We start from the raw sequence: 20,562 nt of genomic DNA, 5'->3' as shown, positions 1-20,562 counted from the left end.
GGCACTTCTGGAAAAAAATGTGCTTAGGCAAAATGGAAAAGAAATGAACTTTTCATGCATTAGCTGTGCTGCTGTAAAAGGAAGTGAACCCTGAGGCAGAAGGGAAATCTGAAAGGAGAAAAGAAATGGGATGAAATAGAAACTGAAAGATGAATGTCAAGGAAATTCAATGTGTGTGCTTTGGACTTTACACATGTGTGCACATGTGGTTGTCTCTGAGTACTCCAGTGTGTCACAAAATCATAGGTGCTATTGGATTCCTCAGGCAGAGCGTTTCCCTGGCAACAGTGACGTACCCTTCTCCTCCGACTTTGGTGATCTTGAGACGAAAGTCCACGGAGTTGAGGTTGGGGGGCTTCCATTTGAGGATGTCGTCACACCTTCCAGGCTTGTACCTCTGTGGAGGAATCCAAACCCCAACAAAATTACAATGTGGCAGACACTTTGGAATAAAAATACATGAAATGTACCTTCAAAGAAGGGGCGGGGCCTATGCGGAGTAAATTTATGTGTGCGTAAAACACAAGAGAATTAACGGTTGAATAATTCATGAGCTGAGCAGAATTTTTCACACAGTCACAGCTAATGAGATGAAAACCCTCATACAAGTGAACCTCTATTAAGACGCACTGTTGGCATCAAACTAATTGATCTCGGGTTATAAATTAGCCTTCGAGTATCGAAAACATCATAAAATGCAAACAAGCGCCTGAGTGAAAAAAGAGAGAACTAATTAGAAAATTTGCACGCACTGCAAATTTGAAAAGAAATGATTAAAGATGAAAAATTTATGGTGGGAACACCAGAATAGAAGAGTAAATATAAATTTGACAAAGTATTATGCATAGTGATTCAACATGATTACATTCTTCACATCACTGCTGCGTTTCACTGCGCAGCAACATATGACACACGGCGAACAACATGCTTCTCTCCATCGCTTCGATTATTCATGCACGCCTGACATTTCAGAAGGGCATGAATCAAAAGAAGTGAAACATGAGAAATGTAAAGGCATGACGGGTGGAGGCGGGAACAGATGACCAGATTCTGTCACTGTCAGGTTGCCCAGTAACAGAAGTCTACTCCAAGGAAATGTGTGGAAAACAGACAGGATTCCTCAGGAGAGCCTGCACCGTCACACACATGACTAAATTACTAAATAAGGAGTTCCTGCTCAACCCACGTAATGCCCCCATGGCAGTACTATAGAAAAGAAATGTAAATCAACACAGTATGAGAGAATCATCACTAAAACCTGCCCTGCTCCTTCGTGAACAAGAACAAGAAGCCTGGTGTCTGAGTTCAGCAAGCTAACAGTTTTCAATCAAGCCAAGCCGATATCTCTAGGAAGTATAAAAGTATACCTAAATCGTGTGACTCTGTGGTCAATTTTCAAGGACATTGCTGGTGGTACAATATGTTTTCTGAGCCTGCGCAAAGGCAAAAAAACATTTATACCTGTTCCAAATAATGACGCCTCATGGAGCTGTCCAAGAGCTGTCTTTTATATCTCCATTTAGGTAATTTAATAAATGTGCAAAAGGGGTTACGTGTTCAGAGATTTGAGCAGTCTCTCCTTTCATAAACTCACGGCACGAGCAATATTTTATTTGTTGTTTGAAGAATGAAAAAAAGCAAAGAAAAAGGGAATAATAAAAAACCCCAAAAAAACCCCTAAGTACATCCTTAGCTCTGTGGTTACAATTCTGACCATTAACTGAAAGATCTTAATTCTGGTCAGGGTAATTTGTGTCTCTCTAAAGGTTGAATACAAACCAATTATCATTTTATGTTCTGCTGGAGAAAGACATGCAGATAGAATAGAAAAGACTTTGCATAATGTGCCAACACTAAAGCTCTGCTCATAGGACTAGCATTCACTGGGGAGCGCCAGTTATCTGGAATAACAGTGGAGGTTGTGTGTGAACCACATTTTGTGCAATTCTTTCAAGTTTGTAATTTAAAAGCTAAAGAACTCCAATTACCTGCCATAATTTATTAAACACGGAGATCCTGCGCTTACATTAGTCCCGTGTGAATGTGAATCTTTGTGATATGGGCTCTGTATTTTCCCCAGATATTTCTTATCCAAGCACGTCTTCTGAAACCTTTCAGTCAAGAAGTTTAGAGCCTCTGCTGGCGACTATAAATGAAAGCTGAGATATTGGGTGCAAATTCATGAGGGGTCATGGAACGACACATCAAGGGGACACACTCAGAATAAAGAAGCATAAACCACAACAAACAGTTAAAAAATGAATTAGTATTTTATTGTTATCTTCACCTATCAACTAACGATATCTGTTTTACCCATTTAGAAAGCCGCTGAAGGTGGATGAATTGTATTCCAGCTGACATTCCATGAAAACCAGGGTACACTTTGGAAAGACGGGTTCTAACCTTAACCTTATCTTCTGTTACAAGAACCCTCTGCATGCTCTCTTTTACTAAATCATGAACGTCCTCTGCGGTCTTGCTATAATTCCTTCTGCCTGGGAGGATACTTTGTCCAAACCATCTCAGTCTTGCTTCTCTCTCTAAAGCTTGATTTAGACTCTACGTCCTAACTTACAAAGAAACTGGAAATTTCTTTTATCCCTACACCGCAAGCTTCCATGCCATTCAAGTCTTTATTGTGTGTGTTGACCAGACTTGCAGTTGCATCATAGACTTAAAACTGGTTTCCAGTTATGGAAATTAAGTTGTAGATCTGACGCAGAAATGTAACTCACGTTTTAACCACGCAACCTGAGCTGTCTCTGACCTCATTTCTAATCGTATCCCTCCTGGTCACGGCAATGAAAATATGAGGATCTTCAACTCTGTCACCTCTAGCTCCACCTCCTGTCTTTAGTCTGTTAGTGCCACATCTCCAAACCATGAACAACATGTTATAAACCTTCTCTTTTGTTCTTGCTGCTACGTTCTAATAAATCCTTCCTGACACTCATCTCCATTCAATCCACACTGCCTCACTTCTTCCTTTCTGTGCACTGGACATTGCTTTGGATGGTTGACGCCAGGTATTTAAACTCATCCACCCTCATTTCTTCTATTCCTTGCAACTTCATGTTTCCACCTGCCTCCTTCTCATTCTTCCTAGCTTCTACTGACTTTCATCCCTCTTTTCTCCAGTGCATACCTCCACCTCTCCAGGTTCTCTTGCACCTGCTCCCTACACTCCCAAAGAAACAAAACAAAACAAAAATAACTTTCAGTCCTGTAGACAGCCTCCAGGTCTAAAAAGTGATGCTAATGTGAAAGTCCCTTTAACTTCTATTCTTTCTAGATCACCTAGAGTCAAATAAATGATAAAGCAGGTACGGTTTAGGGTTGAGCTAATTTGTGACTGAGAAGTCGCTATCCGGTCGTTAAGTCTGACGTCACTAGCCGTGTCTGGGCCTAAACTCCGCTGCAGGTCCATATATCAAACGATCACTATGGCATTACTGAGAGTTAAAAAACTGTCTAAAGTCTTTCACCTTTAATAAAATGATCAGCGTTCTGCTCTACCAGGTGTAACAATTGAGTTTAACATCCAGGCATCCACGGGCGACCGTGGCTCAGGGGGTTGGAAATCGCATCTGTAACCGGAAGGTCACCGGTTCGATCCCTGGGCTCTCTGTCCTGGTCGTTGTGTCCTTGGGCAAGACACTTTACCCTACTTGCCTACTGGTGTTGGCCAGAGGGGCCGATGGCGCGATATGGCAGCCTCGCTTCTATCAGTCTGCCCCAGGGCAACTGTGGCTACAACTGTAGCTTGCCTCCACCAGTAGGCATGTGAGAGAATGTGAGAGTGAATGAATAGTGGTATTGTAAAGCGCTTTGGGTGCCTTGAAAAGCGCTATATAAATCCAATCCATTATTATTATTATCCATAAAAACGGAATTTATGACATTTAACGGAGTTAGAAGTTAGCAGGGAGTTAGCTCGCTAGCTTCTATCTAAATACAATATAGCATGTCCTGACTGCAGGGTTTTGGAAACAAATTAAAACGTACAGCTCTGTTATCACTTCCAGCATAAATGAAGACAGAAAACTAAACAGCAGTGACGTTTGTAGGGTTACTGACGTTTGGCTAGCTGGTATATAATGATGTGCTACATGACCGCTAGCGACACAGCTATGTTAGCAAAATATAAACAAGCTAACTTTTTTCCCACTCGATAAAAGTTAACGTGAGTGTTCTCGGTGGTCAGGAACAAATGTAATTGCATGGCAGGATGCTGTAAAAGGACCAAACTTCAGCCAGGAGAACAACTGAGATAATCCATCCACAATACGAGGTTAGTCATTCATATACTGCTGCATGGGCTGGGCTGTAGTTACATCCTAAGGTTTTAAAAACTGAGCTTAAATAAATGATTAGCGGTAATAAAAGCCGAGGGAGGTCAACAGGGATCACTGACTGTTTTAGGAGCTTTTTGAGATTAAATAGAAGAAAATACAAAACATTAAACATGTTAACAACACAAAAGCCATATTCAACGCAGACTACTTTAGGCCCGGAAGTAGGATTCGTCACGTCATCACTTAACGACCGGATTGTACATCTTATAAATGTGCTATAGAGCTAACACGGAGAAAAGCATCATTATGAGATTCCTGTACTGATGGAAAACTCTGAAGATAACTTTATAAACTGGTTGACATGAGGTCAGATTGACTTTATCATTTCTGGTGTAAAGAGAAGGGACCACAAGTGTTGGGCGTCCTCCAGCTTTGTCCACCGTGGAGCTCTTAGTGTGGGAGGTGGCCTTCGTGTGCCTTTGAAACCAACACACGCTATAAAAGCTTTTCGTGGTATTGAGCTAGACAGGAGGAAAAAGACGGAGTGGCTCTTTTACAGAGCCTTGACTGAGTACATCTTTTCTTCTGAAAATGTGGGTGTGGAAAGGAACATTCTTCAGTATAATTAGTTATGCTATGCAGCACAGGTATCAAAATAAGCATTAGAAAATTACTTATATCACTTTTGCAAAATAAAACATGAAATCTAAGAACTACATGGTCAACAACTGTTGATAAAATGACTTTATAAGTGAGCTGAAAAAATAAATTAATATGGTGCCAACTTGTAAAGTGCTAGAATAGAGAAGGGCAACAACGTTTGCAGGTACTGTGGGTCTTAAAACTGACAGAACCTGTCAAGTTAATGAATGGCCGGACCCCCATAAAACTCATTGCCCCGTGGGATCTATTGAGGCTTGCTCCCAACTCTGCATACTAAAATGTGCACGCTAACATTTTCAACCGAAGTTATATTTGCTTTAAATGAATGCATGCCAGCAGAGCCATAGCAACAACCTCATGAAAGCCCAATCAAAGATAAAATAAAGAGTCAACCTTTAAATTCATTTCTAAATGGAAAAAGTGCTGCCTGCTGAACCTGTGCTTTCATTACTATTGGCAGTTTTAACAAGTGACTGCACATGCAAAACAAGAGCTTTATTATTGAAGTGCAAAACAGACCTTCAGACCCGATCGTACATTGAGGAACTCATCTATCAAATTCATTTTCAGGTAATGATGTTCCATTGCATACAAATTGCTTGCTGTTTCAAGTTAGAAATTCAGAGGCTGCTGGTGTCAGCGTGAAGGGAAGGAGAAGACAAAATGGGGGGAGATGCACAGCTTGAAAGCAGACGAGTGGCTGTATAGTGTCATTAATTTTTAAAAAGGACAGAATAAAACCAAAACAAATGTCTATATCGAGTGTGGAACAAACGATTTAGCTTAACGTTTACTCCAGGAATATCTTGCATTAGTCAACACACTGAACAAAACATGGCCTAAGTTTAGTGTTGTAAATCTACTTTCAAACTTGTGTACAATGTTTTTGCTCACATATAAAGCCAAGACTTTTTTCCATTTCTTTGCACTGGTGCCCTTTTTATGTCAGAGTAAAGCGAGGTGGCTTCAAAGCAGTTGTCAGACGTTCGTCAATGTCTGAAGAATCAGGCCTGGGCTTTGACCAGAGTTACTTTTTCTTACTCTCTTTTTTTTTTTTTGTAAGATGTGGCACCTGGAATTAGGGCTGGGCCATATACCGTTCACGGTAATACCGGTATAATGTTGGGCAACGATAAGAAAATGAAATATCGCGATAGAATATGGGTAAAACGCACATGCGCAGTGCCTTTGTTTTCATACGCACATGGCGGAAAAAGCATGCCGGCGACGCAGAATGAGAAGGGCGAAAGCGGATCGTTAAATGAAACGGATGAACCAGAATTGGTTTGTAAAAATGCTGCAGCTTTCCGTGTGCCTTATGTATGAACTCTGGTTGTGTTTACTGACCTCGAAACAATTTTATGTGTCACACGGTGCTGGAAAATGTTTAGTACGACTTTGCTAAGCTATGAACCTGCACCACTTGATGGGCATTATGGCTATCGTAGGCAGGAGCCTCGCGGAGTGATACGTACTGTGCTTCAACATGATATTACCGTATTGTGTGTGTATAACCTCGTTTGAAGTTTTGTGGATATTATACATGGTTATGCTGAGGGTATGTCGGCCATTTTCCACTGGAAATGCCTTTTGGTTAAACTGTCAGCAAGGATTTTGCATTTGCACTGTTAAATTTTTATATAACTTTAATGCACATAAAAACAGCTGCTTGTTTAAGTGAAAATACGTTGATATTTTTTTTGCACGAATAAAGTTGTGGAGTTGTAAAGTATTTTGTCTAGTGTCAATTATATCGTCAGTTATATCGTTATCGCAAATTTTCAAATGTATATCGTGATAAATATTTTTGGTCATATCGCCCTGCTTTACCTTGAATTCAGAAGCCTGGACATATGATGGACATTTACTTATTGCAAATTTCCCAAAAATCTCCTGCACTAATTACAGACTAGTGCAATTGATCGAAAAAAAGGAATGTGACTGGACAAATGATTGTTACTACGTGTGATGAATTTGCAATCTCATTGCCTTGGCAATGGCTCCTTCGAAAAACTGGACCAGGTCTTCAAAATGATTTTGGCACCTCAGACATCAATGACACAGAGTTTGTATGTTATCATTTTGTGACTGGAGTTGGAAATGACATGCAATCTGTTTATGATAATACGGTGATTATCAGAGCCATTAAGGACTGTTTTCAAAAGTTTTGGAAAATTCGTTTGGGGAAAGTTGCACAACAAAATCAGCTCAGGCCAAAACCTGCTCCAGATTGCAGTGGCAGCTTTAGTTCTTCGTGCTGGAACAAGTTTGTCATGAAGATACTTTAAATGTTAATAGACTATTCGGACTTTTTCTTTTCCTTTCTTTGTTGTTATTTTTCTGTTGTTAGCTCATGTGGCCTTTGTCAGTCAACAAACTTGAATAATAGTCAGCAGCTTATGTGTCTCCAGGAAAATGATGTATCTATTTTTTCCACTGTTAGTAATGAATCAAATGAAAATACGTCTATTGTGTGAAAACAATATATAGAGAATATGTAGCTCATGTCTTGCCATCTCTATTTTAATATGTTTTGGTTTCTTCTTTAAATTCTACACCTCTACTGCCCTGTACTCCGTCTCCTTATCTCTTGTCTGAAGGCTCTGGATAAAAATACTAAACATTATAATTGGGCCAGCTTTCGGAAATCCCAGCATGATGACACTGTAGGCTGCAATGCAGCCAGGCCTGCTTACTTTGCAGTTTTCTACTTTAACAAACTTCAGCTTTTTGGGGACCAAAATAAATAATTAAATGGAGTCTACAAAACTACCACAGAAAACTTCTCAACCACCAATATTTAAAAAAAAAAAGAAAAAAGAGACAGGCAGAGAAAGAGGAAAAAATGCACCTGCAGTCTTTGCTTTAGCCCAAAAAGTAAATTTCAGCTCCTTTAGAAATCTTGAGCTCATAAAAGTCACCAAAACAAACATGATTAACTATTACTTTTTATAAGAGCTTGACATGTTATCAGAAAAATATCTTTATCACAATATCACTATTGTGATAAAGCTACTTTTAACATAAATTAAACACTTTGTTGTGACTGTTGGTGCTTAACCACTGACCTTCACTGATCTCAGCAAAGAGAAATAAAAAAAACTGAGAGGAGGAAAGGAAGCAACATGAGAATTTAAATAAAATAACTGCAAACAGACAATGTTATTGAATTGCTGCAGATCAGAGATTTGTTACCCTTTCAGTCTAGAAATAAATGTCTGTATTTGATCTGGTGCAATCATATTTTCACTGGGAGAAATCTACCTCTGTCACTTTCACTGTGGCACAGAATTGTGAGAAAAACAGCAAAGCTGAATATCAATATTCAGGACCCCTGCTTTTTTTTTTTTTAATTAATGTACACTATCATGTACACACGCTACTTAAACACACTTCCCCCAAAGAAATTAAAACTAATTCAAATTCAATTCTTTTATTTCAATGTTTTTATGTTTAGCACATAAAAATTATCTGGTAATCATCTTAAAATTAGGTAAAAACCTAACCTCAAATGATCAACACCGCATGACATATTGCACAGTACCCCTATTTAATTCACAAAAACCAAGCAGAAATGTGGAGGCATTGTATGAAAAACTAAGTGCATGGCTCAATAGACGATAAGCTGAATGACTATATCAGTCTTTCACAGCACTGTGGAGGAATTTCCCCCCACTTTTCTTTATAATGTTGGTTCAGTTCAAAGGTGTGCAGGCATTTATGTATGTACAGCTCTTAAGGACCCCTCGGAGCATTTTAATCACAAAGAGGTCTCTTTTTAACAGAAGCATTGCAATGCCTTGATTCTTTTCTCTTCAGCCATTCAGTTGTAGATTTGCTGCTGGACTTGGGATCAATTTCATGTTGCACGTCAACAACCAACAATACCAAAAATTAAATACTTGCCAAAACGCAGTTTTAACTGATGGCTAGCCATATGAAACATCCAAGGATGACTAAAGAATTGCGATCAAATGTCAAAGAAATGTTAATGCTTGTACTATGTTTCATGGGAAGCTATTTGATTGCTGCTGAGACATTTAAACTCAAGCAGAGGATATGCTGTCTACAGCTTCTCATACATATATTCTTTAAAAGCGTCCAAATCATATGAATGGTTTCACAGACACTAAAGCTTGAATATAAAAAGGAAAAATAAAAGAAGAAGCATCCACATTTTCATCCAACTTTAGCGTAATATTCCCCAGGTATGACATCATATAGCCAATCTACATTAACTTTTTTCCTAAAGTTTAGAACGTCTGAGTTTATATGATTGCACAGCTACTAAAATCTACATACTGTAAATATTTATCCTGAGGGTTAGAGCAGGGCGATATGACCAAAAATATTTATCACGATATACATTCGAAAATTTGCGTTAACGATATAACTGATGATATAATTGACACTAGACAAAATACTTTACAACTCCACAACTTGATTCGTGCAAAAAAAATAAATAAAATAAAAAAATCAATGTATTTCACTTAAACAAGCAGCTGTTTTTATGTGCATTAAAGTTATATATATACACAGCTGTAATGCTCCGACAATCCATCAAGCGGTGCAGGTTCGTAGCTTAGCAAAGTCGTACTAAAACATTTGACAGATTTTCGAGCGCCGTGTACGACATAAAATCGTTTCAAGGTCAGTAAACACAACCAGAATTCATGCATAAGGCACACGGAATTATAAGGGACACTGTCGATTTTCAGAAAAATCAAAGGATTGATTTTAAGTGTGCCAAAAAACACGGTAATAACAACGGCCCGCTAGCATGCGCTACCAAAAATAGTGCTTTGTTGTGTATCTGACGGACGAAAGCTAAACCAGTTCCAAACCACTGAAGTTGCAGCATTTTTACAAACCAATTCTGGTTCATCGTTTCATTCACCGATCCGCTTTCGCCCTTCTCATTCTCCGTCGCCGGCATGCTTTTTCGACATGCGAGTATGAAAACAAAGGCACTGCGCTTGCGCGTTTTACCCATATTCTATCGCGATATTTCATTTTCTTATCGTTGCCCGACATTATACCGGTATTACCGTGAACGGTATATGGCCCAGCCCTACTGAGGGTTATGGTATTTATTAAATAAACAAATCCTGTCATCTATGAACTGATTATTTGACAATTACAGAAAGCATAAAACAAATCCAGCCTCTGATTGCTACACAATTATCCATCAACACTTAAGTGCATCTTGAAAAAAGGCTGATTCCTGTGCTTTGAGACACACCACCATAATCAAAGTGAATCTGCCAAATTAGAAGAGAAATCATTCATAATAAATGAAATATGAATTTATGTATAATGCCTGATTTACTGTAAAAGGAAGCTTATTGAAGGGTTTGCGTAAGTACTTTGATTACAGTTTTTTTTTTAATGTCTCAATTTAATAACATTCTTGTCCTTCGAGGCAAGTGTGCGATGAAAAGGCGGGACAAGTCCAATAAATCTGTTCCCAAGAGTAAAGCTTCAGACACACTGGTCTGTTTCTTTGTGAGTCACACTGATGGTTTGAGTGTTGATATGCAAAATGGTGCAGTTGCATTAAAAACAAACCCTCTTGGGAGAAACCGGCTTGAGAAATAAAGGGCAGGGGAAAATCTTGAGGTAAACTGTCTGCGGCTATGACACAGACTGAAGAATAAGTGAGTTTACAGAAACTGATTATACTGATTTATGGAGCAAATAAAATGCGCATTAATGAATGTTGTGCCCTCTAAACTCAAATATCTGTCTCAGATAATCTACAGCAACATCATTCAAAAGCTTTAACTTCACCAGATCCAAACTGTATATGAATCACAGTATTTGCACTGCCTTAGATTTGTGAATACAGCTTAAATGATGTGGTTTAAAAAAAAAAAATAAGAGAAGAGAAACATTTTTTTTTGTACTTTTTGCACCGAGATCACCATCTGGAGTGTTCCCATAAGCAATTCTGCCATCTGTGGCAATTCCGTTCAAAATCTTTTAATTCCCTAAACAAAGAAAACATATCCCAAGGACACCATGTGTTGGGTGAGATAACGCGACTAGTGACCGATGGCTGCTGTGGCGCTAACCTTTGTGCTAACATTAATGGACATTCACTGAAGTAAGACCCCGCTGAGATTAACCCCGAGACCACCCTAATCCCATTCGCACAAAAAGAGATTAAGGTTGCAAAGGGTTCTGTAGACACGAACACAAATCAATGACTTAGAAAAACAATTTCAATATGAAGGAGTGTTACTGGCTCCCTGCACACTAATGATCGCTGGAGCTGTTGGCAGTAAATGCTTTTTGCTTTCAACCTCTGTGAATATGCCTTTATTGAATGACTAATGTACTTAAAAGACTGTGTACCTTGAGGATAAAGCTGACCAAAAGATCAAAAGCCTTTTGCATAACTTAAACTCTTGGCCTTCTGTTATTTGAGGGAATTTCACAGCCCATAATCTGGAGGCAACCAGTACACATGAGAGAACAGTGCTCTCTCTGTCGCAGTGCATGACTGCATCTTTTTTCCCTTTTACAAAGTAAAAGATAATATTACACAACTTCTCCAAAGTGCTTCTCTCCAGTCATTAATCTTTAATAAATTCTAATGCCAGTCCTCATCTCCTTGTCTGACCTACTCTTTTTACTTGAACTTTAACACCATGCTAGGAGCTCCATAAGGCTGTGTTTGTGTGTTGAGCAGAGGTGCACTTTGAGCTAATGCTATTGAAACTATTTAAAAAACGAAGCATACACAAAAAGACGGTGAACTGTGGCAACCACTAATGCAAGATGTCAATAAAATTCAGTAACTTTTAGTGATGAATTTACACAAAGTATCCAGAAGTGGGCACATACAAACTCAAAAATATTTAAAATTTAAAGCAAATGATTGGTAATAAAAACACCTTTCAAAGTATATGAACTTTGGTAAAATCTGGCAGATTTACATCTAACATTTTTAAATCGACTTTTATTAAAATGAAAAAATAAATAAAAGTTAAAAAAGACCTATACATTAGCAGAGCAATGCTGCTATCATGCCTAAAGCATTAAATCAATGTCACGACTCAAAAAAAGGTGGCAAATATATAGTAAAAACACTACTTTGAGTTACTCTTTTGTTTTATGTTAGAAATCCACAAACGACACAGCTCGCACTGTTTCCTAGTTACAATTTTTTTATTTTTTTTTAAACAAAATTTAGTATACGAGTGGCAGATGCTGCTCTCTTAGTTAAATGGCAAACAAACCTCTCACTAAAGCAGGCTAATCACATCTGGCCAGCACGCAATCCTCTAAATAAGATTAGTCCTGAAGCGAATGAGTGCATCCCAACCATAAATCTGACTAATGTGCAGGTCGGCAGCTCCTAGTTGGCAGCACCCTCACGTGAAAATGGAACTAGAAAAGCCTCAACGCCAGACTGTCTCTGTTTTTGTGTGTGTTTTTTCAAACACATGATGAATTAAGATACATTACAGTACTGAATAACATATTATTGTACTAAACCCTATTAATCATTGAATTCAGATGTTTTGACTCCAAATGCCACAAGTGTATAAAATCAAGTACCCAGCCATGCAATCTGCCTCACAAACATTTATGAAAGAAAGTTGTTCTAAAGACTTCACTCAACCCTCTCAGGCTCAAATTAAACTTTTTGTTGCTAATGCACAAGTCCTGCAGTGGTACTTCTGAGTTAAAAAACTAATAAATTATGTATGTGGGGTATTCAGGTTGTTAGTTTTTAACTGTTGCAAATCGGCAACGCCTGCCTTGAGAGGGTTAATCTGAGCGTGATATTGTTAAAGGTTGCCACCTCCCTGATATAGTCCTCGATCAAACGCAAGTGGTATTATTGTATAGTGGAAGCATTTCGCAACCATATAATGTGCTCAAGTCCTTCATACATCCCCGACTCAGTAACTTTAGAGTTCTAAACCTTCTCTGGCATTAACATCAGCATAATAACTCTGTGTCAGGAGCTTCATGATATGGTTTCCATGGCTGAGGACGTCCTGTAGGTTTAATATGCAAGTTGTCTACAACTTAGGGTTATCTGCCCTTTCCATGCTGTTATACTTAATTCTTCATTGTAAACATCTGAGGGAAATTCGTCTCTGGTAACTTGTTTTATTTGGTGCAGGCCATTACATATTAGTATTCACTTCCACCTTGATGCTAGATTTCCATCTATACTGCACGCACCAGAAGAAAAGACTCTTCTGTTATCCAAAATCTAAGTACTGCAACACGGAAAGATTTGTTTATTTTTATTCTCTAATATCCAGAACACAGAAAGACACAACTTGAAGTGGTACAACTGTTTTTTTAGTTATAACTTTTGTTCTAGGGTGCTATAAAATAGTGAAACTGGGAGCTATAGTGCTTTCAGCACACAGTAAGACATCGGCAGACTATTTTCAAATAGACCTCAAAACAGCAGGTGAACAGCTTTCCTATTTGTGTTATGTCCAAAGTGTTGTCAGCGTTGTGCCTGTTACCAACCCTAGTGATGGCAGCTTTTATTATTAACTGTTGAGATTGTACCCAGGCTACTATCACGCTGTTCGGAGTGGTTAGATGCATGCTAAATAATCAACTCCCGTTAAAGCAGAAGTATATCATAATTATTTATCTCCGTCTAGAGCAGATGGATAGAAATTCGTTCAATATAAATAAAAACAGACATTGTTACATAATATTTTCCATTTCCCTTCTATTTGCGTCATCATTTAGTCAAACACTTGTCATCTTTTTGGGTTCCAGCCCATTAGTTTGCCTGGCTTTGCAGGGAGGAAGTAGCTGCTGACCTTCAAAGTTTGGCAAGATTTCATTCGCAGATATGTGAAACAGCTGAAGAACATTTCTTAAAAGACGATTCAATCACGAATCAAACTGAGTACAGACACTTGGAAAAAATCTCTCTTACAGTGCACAGCCTTTCAGTGATGTGAAAGGACTTCTATCCATTTCAAAGGTGAGACTTATACAGGGGAGGGAGTGAAAAAAGGCACCTGACAACAAATTGTTTGAACAATGACCTGTCTATGCAATCAGTTTTCTCATTGGAGATCATTTGCACCTGATGATTCCCTTCCTGGCTGCTGAACAGCAATCATTTCAATTCTGTAAACCACGGCTGCCAAAACAAATCACAAACCCCAGTTGACAGCATCGTCCTAATCCATGACTGGGATGCAGATGATGTGGCAGTTTCCTCTGAAGGTTTTTCAAATTCTCAGACACATACATAGTGACGTCAAAGGAGCCAGTGTGCTTTCAACACCCTCCTCCATATCGCATTTCACAGAGGCTGCAGATGACTATATGATCATAAATCAATGACTAGCTGCACAATAAAAAACAAAAAAACAAAACCGTAGTGCTCTGATTCCAAAACAATTTCTGATAAAGACTGTAAATAATTTATAAATAATGATAAGGATAATATAATATAACAGAACAATTTTTCAAAGAGTTAAAAAAACAAAAACAAATTCAGAAATAATAAACCCTAAATCTAATTGGGATTCTTTCTTTCATGAGAGAGAAAAGAGTAACCCAACCACATTCATAAGGAACCAAAATGCAAATGCAAATCAAAAGGAGAAAACTGAAATTGGAAAGATGATACTGCTGAAGGACCAAAACACCTGCAAAACATAAGAAATTTATTGCACCATACTGACTGAGACAGTGATGCATCAATTAAGCAGGCTCTGTGAAACTACTTGGGAATGCAGATGGTGGAGGAAAAGTGCAGCTGTGTAAACCTGCCTCCAGTAAATTTCTTTGCCAGATTTCCTGAGAACTGTGGCTACAAAACGGGTATAGCTACAGTTATCCTAAATGATAATTACTTCTTAAATCATGAAAAACAGCAAGAGGGAGAAACACACCGACTGTGTTTTGTGGTTAAATCTATGATCGATTTAGAATTCAGGTTATTTTTTGCAGGTTTGCAGCCCTATTGTGTTGATTCTGCAATCTCAATGAGAATTCCCTTTACAACAGAGTTAATATTTTATTTTTTTGTGACTAACAAAGAGAAATTATGCTCACCAACAATTAACCAGTGAAGTTTAGTTTTCGTGGTTCTCTAAATTTAAGTGAATTTGAATTTAATTTTTGTAGCCAGAGAAAAATCTGTAAGATTCAGACTCAGACAACTGGAGACCCGACGACCAGGTAGTCGTTCTTGTTATACTTAGAACTTTGAAGTCTGCCTCCTGGTGCGCATGTGTAGCTGCTGCACTGTGATGTAATGTCTGTGGATGAGTCCATGTGATCACAAAAAACAGGCAGGCGTAAGGACATCTATATGGACCTTTGCATGCATCGTCTGAAATTACAGTTCCAGCTTTAGGTCCCAGTCACACAGGCCCAGAGACCGGTCAGCTACTCCCTGGCAGGGAGGACTAGGAAAAACATACATTCCTCAACCAGATGGCGACGGACTGCAGACGGTTGATGGCAATCACTAAGTACTGCAACAAAAACCTCCTTGAGATTGCTTTGGTCATGAGCAGATTGCCTTGATTGCCCCTAGTTGGTGACTTGTCTGTAAACACTGTCTAACTACTCCGTAAGCATTTAAGATACAAAACCAGAAATGGAAACTGCTTGTGGTGACCGACTGAATTCTAGTCATGCGTGTCTGAGGCCTAAAGAAAGCAATCCAGTGTTGCTTTCCAGTGTCACCCTATTTCTTTTAAATAGTTGCATATTTGTATGAAAAATGTTGGCTTTTATTACACACTATGATAGCTCTAATATAAATCAGCTTAATTGCAATTCAATGGCTTCCACATAGCTATGCTAATGGGAACAGAACCTCATTATGGTACCAATTTCAGGAAAACCCTCAGAAATGGATTTTTAGAAGCTTTTAACTTCCATGTAAATGATCTACTCTACATTAGAAGAAGTCTTGATAATCATGAGTTGTAATCTGTGAGTAACTAGGCAATAGTTATATCTATCTATCTATATACATATATACATATACATATATATACACATAGACACATATGTACACATATATACACATATATACACATACACACATATATATATACATATATACACACATATACAGATATATACATACATATATACACATATACATATACACAGATATATACATACACACATACACATATACACAGATATATATGTATGTATGTGTATGTGTATATATATATATATATATATATATATATATACACATACATATATATATATATATATATATATATATATATATATATATATATATATATATATATATATATATATATATATATATATATATACATAACTTTGTCATAACTTCTCCGTTTTGTGGTAAGCTTTTCTTTGGCTGTCACTTCTTCACCCTGACCTGTCTTATTTGGCTCAGCAGAACTGAAATGCTTTTACACACGCACTCACATAAGCTCAGCGATTCTCTGCGCGATCAACCTCTCACATGTTTAAGCTGCGGGAGATTTCACTTGTCATGTTTGCATAGTAAGCTAACGATTGATAAGACGATGTCAGAGGAATTGGTGCACAAATTATCATCACTCACAGATCAGTGCTGTCGCTCTCTATACACAGTTCGCAGGATTGCAAAGTGAAAGCAAAAAAACAAGCGCAAATTCAAACGCGACTTCAATATGTCACATATTGACAGTGGCTCACCGATGCCAATGACATAATTACCCAGCTACATTTCTGAAAGAATGCAAAAGCATTGACATATATTTTTCGTACAATAGCCCGACGGGCAGGGAAGAGATAGATTTTGGTAGCCCGACTGAAAAAATCGCTAGCTCCGGGACGTCGGGCTAGCGATATTGCAAGCCCTGTATCTGATTGAGGAATCACTCATCTTTGGAAAAGAGAGTTTATTACAGAGAAATGTCTCTTTCCAAAATAAAAGCTATACTATCCGCTTCTTCTGGGCTATATTCTCAGCAGCATAAGGAGAATCATGTGCTAACAGCTGTCTAAATGACTCGGCTAAAGTTAGTAGCATGCTTGTTGTTTTTGTCTTTGCACTAGGATGATGTCGGCGTAAACGTGCAGTCATATTCGTTGTGTTCCCACTAGTGCTTTCAGGTTAATCTCGTTGAAATGACCTTAACGCCACAACACGGCAAATCTCCGTTAACGAGCTACCGCCGATTGCTCCGTGCATGGGGCTAGACGGCCAACACGTTAACGAGCTAACTGCGCTAACACACTAGTTCACACCAATGTAATTGAGCATTGCATGGCACATCCAACATACTGTTTTACTTTAGTCCATGACTCGCTTACCTTCAGGGTCATACGTCACATGAAAACCAAAATAATTCCAAACGCCAGATCTGAATGAGGTTCAATTTGCTTGTTGCAAGCAGAGCTTAACTTCTGTCTCGCTAGCTTGCCCTGCGCTCTTCCTTCTGATGATGCTGTCTGTGTTGAGCGCTCAGTGGATCTGTAAGACGCTTTTCTGTCCCCCACTCGTTACCTGTATGAATGGCACCTGTTTGAACTCATCATCTGTATAAAAGACACCTGTCCACAGCCTCAAACAGTCAGACTCCAAACTCCGCCATGGCCAAGACCAAAGAGCTTTCGAAGGACACCAGGAAAAGTATTGTAGACCTGCACCAGACTGGGAAGAGTGAATCTACAATAGGCAAGCAGCTTGGTGTGAAAAAATCAACTGTGGGAGCAATCATCAGAAAATGGAAGACATACAAGACCACTGATAATCTCCCACGATCTGGGGCTCCACGCAAGATCTCATCCCGTGGGGTCAAAATGATCATGAGAACGGTGAGCAAAGATCCCAGAACCACACGGGGGGACCTGGTGAATGACCTGCAGAGAGCTGGGACCAAAGTAACAAAGGTCACCATCAGTAACACACTACAACGGCAGGGAATCAAATCCCGCAGTGCCAGACGTGTTCCGCTGCTGAAGCCATTGCATGTCCAGGCCCGTCTGAAGTTTGCCAGAGAGCACATGGATGATACAGCAGAGGATTGGGAGAATGTCATGTGGTCAGATGAAACCAAAGTAGAACTTTTTGGTATAAACTCAACTCGTCGTGTTTGGAGGAAGAAGAATACTGAGTTGCATCCTAAGAACACCATACCTACTGTGAAGCATGGGGGTGGAAACATCATGCTATGGGGCTGTTTTTCTGCCAAGGGGACAGGACGACTGATCCGTGTTAAGGACAGAATGAATGGGGCCATGTATCGTGAGATTTTGAGCCAAAACCTCCTTCCATCAGTGAGAACTTTGAAGATGAAACGAGGCTGGGTCTTCCAACATGACAATGATCCAAAACACACCGCCCGGGCAACAAAGGAGTGGCTCCGTAAGAAGCATTAGAAAGTCCTGGAGTGGCCTAGCCAGTCTCCAGACCTCAACCCCATAGAAAATCTGTGGCGGGAGTTGAAAGTCCGTGTTGCTCGGCGACAGCCCCAAAACATCACTGCTCTCGAGAAGATCTGCATGGAGGAATGGGCCAAAATACCAGCTACTGTGTGTGCAAACCTGGGGCCTGTTCTTCGTACCTCGCTAAGTAAGTTAGCTGGATTAGATTGTTGACGATTTCGCGTGATCCTGGATCGTTCGGTTCCCCGAAGCTCATCCGGGACTTGCTGTCATAGCAACAGAGCCGTAAGCGTAAACCTGCTCGGGAGCAGGTTTACTTTATGTAAACAGGATTAGATCGCGGCCACGCAGGTATGTCCGCTTCATTTATACGAAAGCAACAGCGATATTCCACCACTGTTTCACCATAAATAAATATTATCAATGTAACTAAAGATAATGCAGCACTTGATCCTTTTATTGATGTCACACAGATACATACAGGTCATTTCCTAAAAAAGGGAAATGTACTATTAACATTCTATTTCATGTATTTGATTATTACAGATGTAATTCAGATTTCAGAGTAGTAATTGCAATTTACTTCGTGTAATCAAGATGAGAGACCACGGCTATAAAAGTGAAGGTGGATTTGGGAAGTCTGTCGCAGCCATGTCCTGTCCGTATACGCGAGCAGCCCATTGCGGAAGGTGCAAGATTGATAAGGAGAGTCCTCAGAATTCAGCGTATATTGCGGGATAGACAGGATCCTTTAGCTCAGCGCGACAGTGTGCTCATTGAGAGATATCGATATTCCCGTGAGGGTATTATTTACTTAACCAACTTGTTGACGAGGGGGTGCAGGACCACCACCTGTCTTTTTTTCCTCTGCCCTTTTCTTGGTTGCTGTTATGAACAAACTAACAGAGTATTACAGGCCAGTATTACCTTGCCAAGAGACGAAAAGCAATCTAAGAGATAAATATTACCATTCTGTAGAATACTCCTGTATTCCACTTTTACTTGTTCCCATGTTCTTGTGGGTCCTGTTGTGGCTCTAATGTGAAAGGGGATATAATATAACATATTATAATATAATATAATGCCATATGATATTGGACAATATAGTGTCATATGATAGATCTACCCTACCGCCTACTGGTGTTGGCCAGAGGGGCCGATGGCGCGATATGGCAGCCTGGCTACAACCGTAGCTGCCTCCACCAGTGTGTGAATGTGGGAGTGAATGAATAGTGGTATCGTACAGCGCTTTGGGTGCCTTGGAAAGCGCTATATAAACCCAATCCATTATTATTATTATTATTAAATTACCTACGAGTTTGATTTGTCAGCAACTTTCTGCCAGCCCTCTCTCCTTGCTTTTGCAGCCTTTGCAGTGTTCTCTTGCGTTTTAATTAAACTCTGAAACTCCTGAAATCCCTCACTCATGAGTTCTTGCTCTGCTGCCGGAAAATACCGAGCGCGCGCCTTCGACATTTTCGCCGACCAATCAGCGGGTTGCCGATCAATGTTTCTACTATCGATGCGTAGCCCCTTTTACGACACCCAGTGATGTCACATTACTGCGTCCAGCTGTACTAATCGTCAACAGCAGGTGTGTTCGGGGAACCGGATTAGCGAGCTCACGGTTAGCGCGATGGTTTGGTCTTGGATGTGTCATTTGATCTTGGATGTAGTAAGCGACGTACGAAGAACAGGCCCCTGGTAAAGACCTATAGTAAACGTTTGACCTCTGTTATTGCCAACAAAGGTTATGTTACAAAGTATTGAGTTGTATTTTTGTTATTGACCAAATACTTATTTTCCACCCTGATTTACGAATAAATTCTTTACAAATCCTACCATGTGGATTCATGGATTTTTTTTTCACATTCTGTCTCTCACAGTTGAAGTGTACCTCTGGTGCAAATTACTGACCTCTTTCATCATTTTAGGTGGGGGAACTTGCACAATCGATGGCTGACTAAATACTTTTTTTGCACTAGGATGATGTCGGCGTAAATGTGCAGTCATATTCGTTGTGTTCCCACTAGTGCTTTCAGGTTAATCTCGTTGAATTGACCTTAACGCCACAACACGGCAAATCTCCGTTAACGAGCTACCGCCGATCGCCCCGTGCATGGGGCTAGACGGCCAACACGTTAACGAGCTAACTGCGCTAACACACTAGTTCCCACCCATGTAATTGAGCATTGCATGGCACATCCAACATACTGTTTTACTTTAG

General features: G+C 39.5%; 1 protein-coding gene across 1 annotated transcript in view; it reads right to left on the bottom strand.

Annotated features, from left to right (window-relative positions):
• The window catches only part of rngtt (RNA guanylyltransferase and 5'-phosphatase), a 118,856-nt gene that overhangs the window by 24,308 nt on the left and 73,986 nt on the right, over positions 1–20,562 (bottom strand). Inside the window, exon 13 of the mRNA XM_085381591.1 lies at positions 297–397. Coding sequence (XP_085237717.1) covers positions 297–397 — 101 coding nt within the window. The remainder of the gene's footprint in view (positions 1–296; positions 398–20,562) is intronic.

The sequence above is a fragment of the Rhamphochromis longiceps genome, linkage group LG15 (assembly GCF_057381845.1).
Source record: "Rhamphochromis longiceps isolate RC_006_pf linkage group LG15, R_longiceps_female_GT1.1, whole genome shotgun sequence".
NCBI classification, from domain to species: domain Eukaryota; kingdom Metazoa; phylum Chordata; class Actinopteri; order Cichliformes; family Cichlidae; genus Rhamphochromis; species Rhamphochromis longiceps.
The sequence above is the reverse complement of the archived record's forward strand: the minus strand, read 5'-3'. Positions and strand labels throughout refer to the sequence as shown.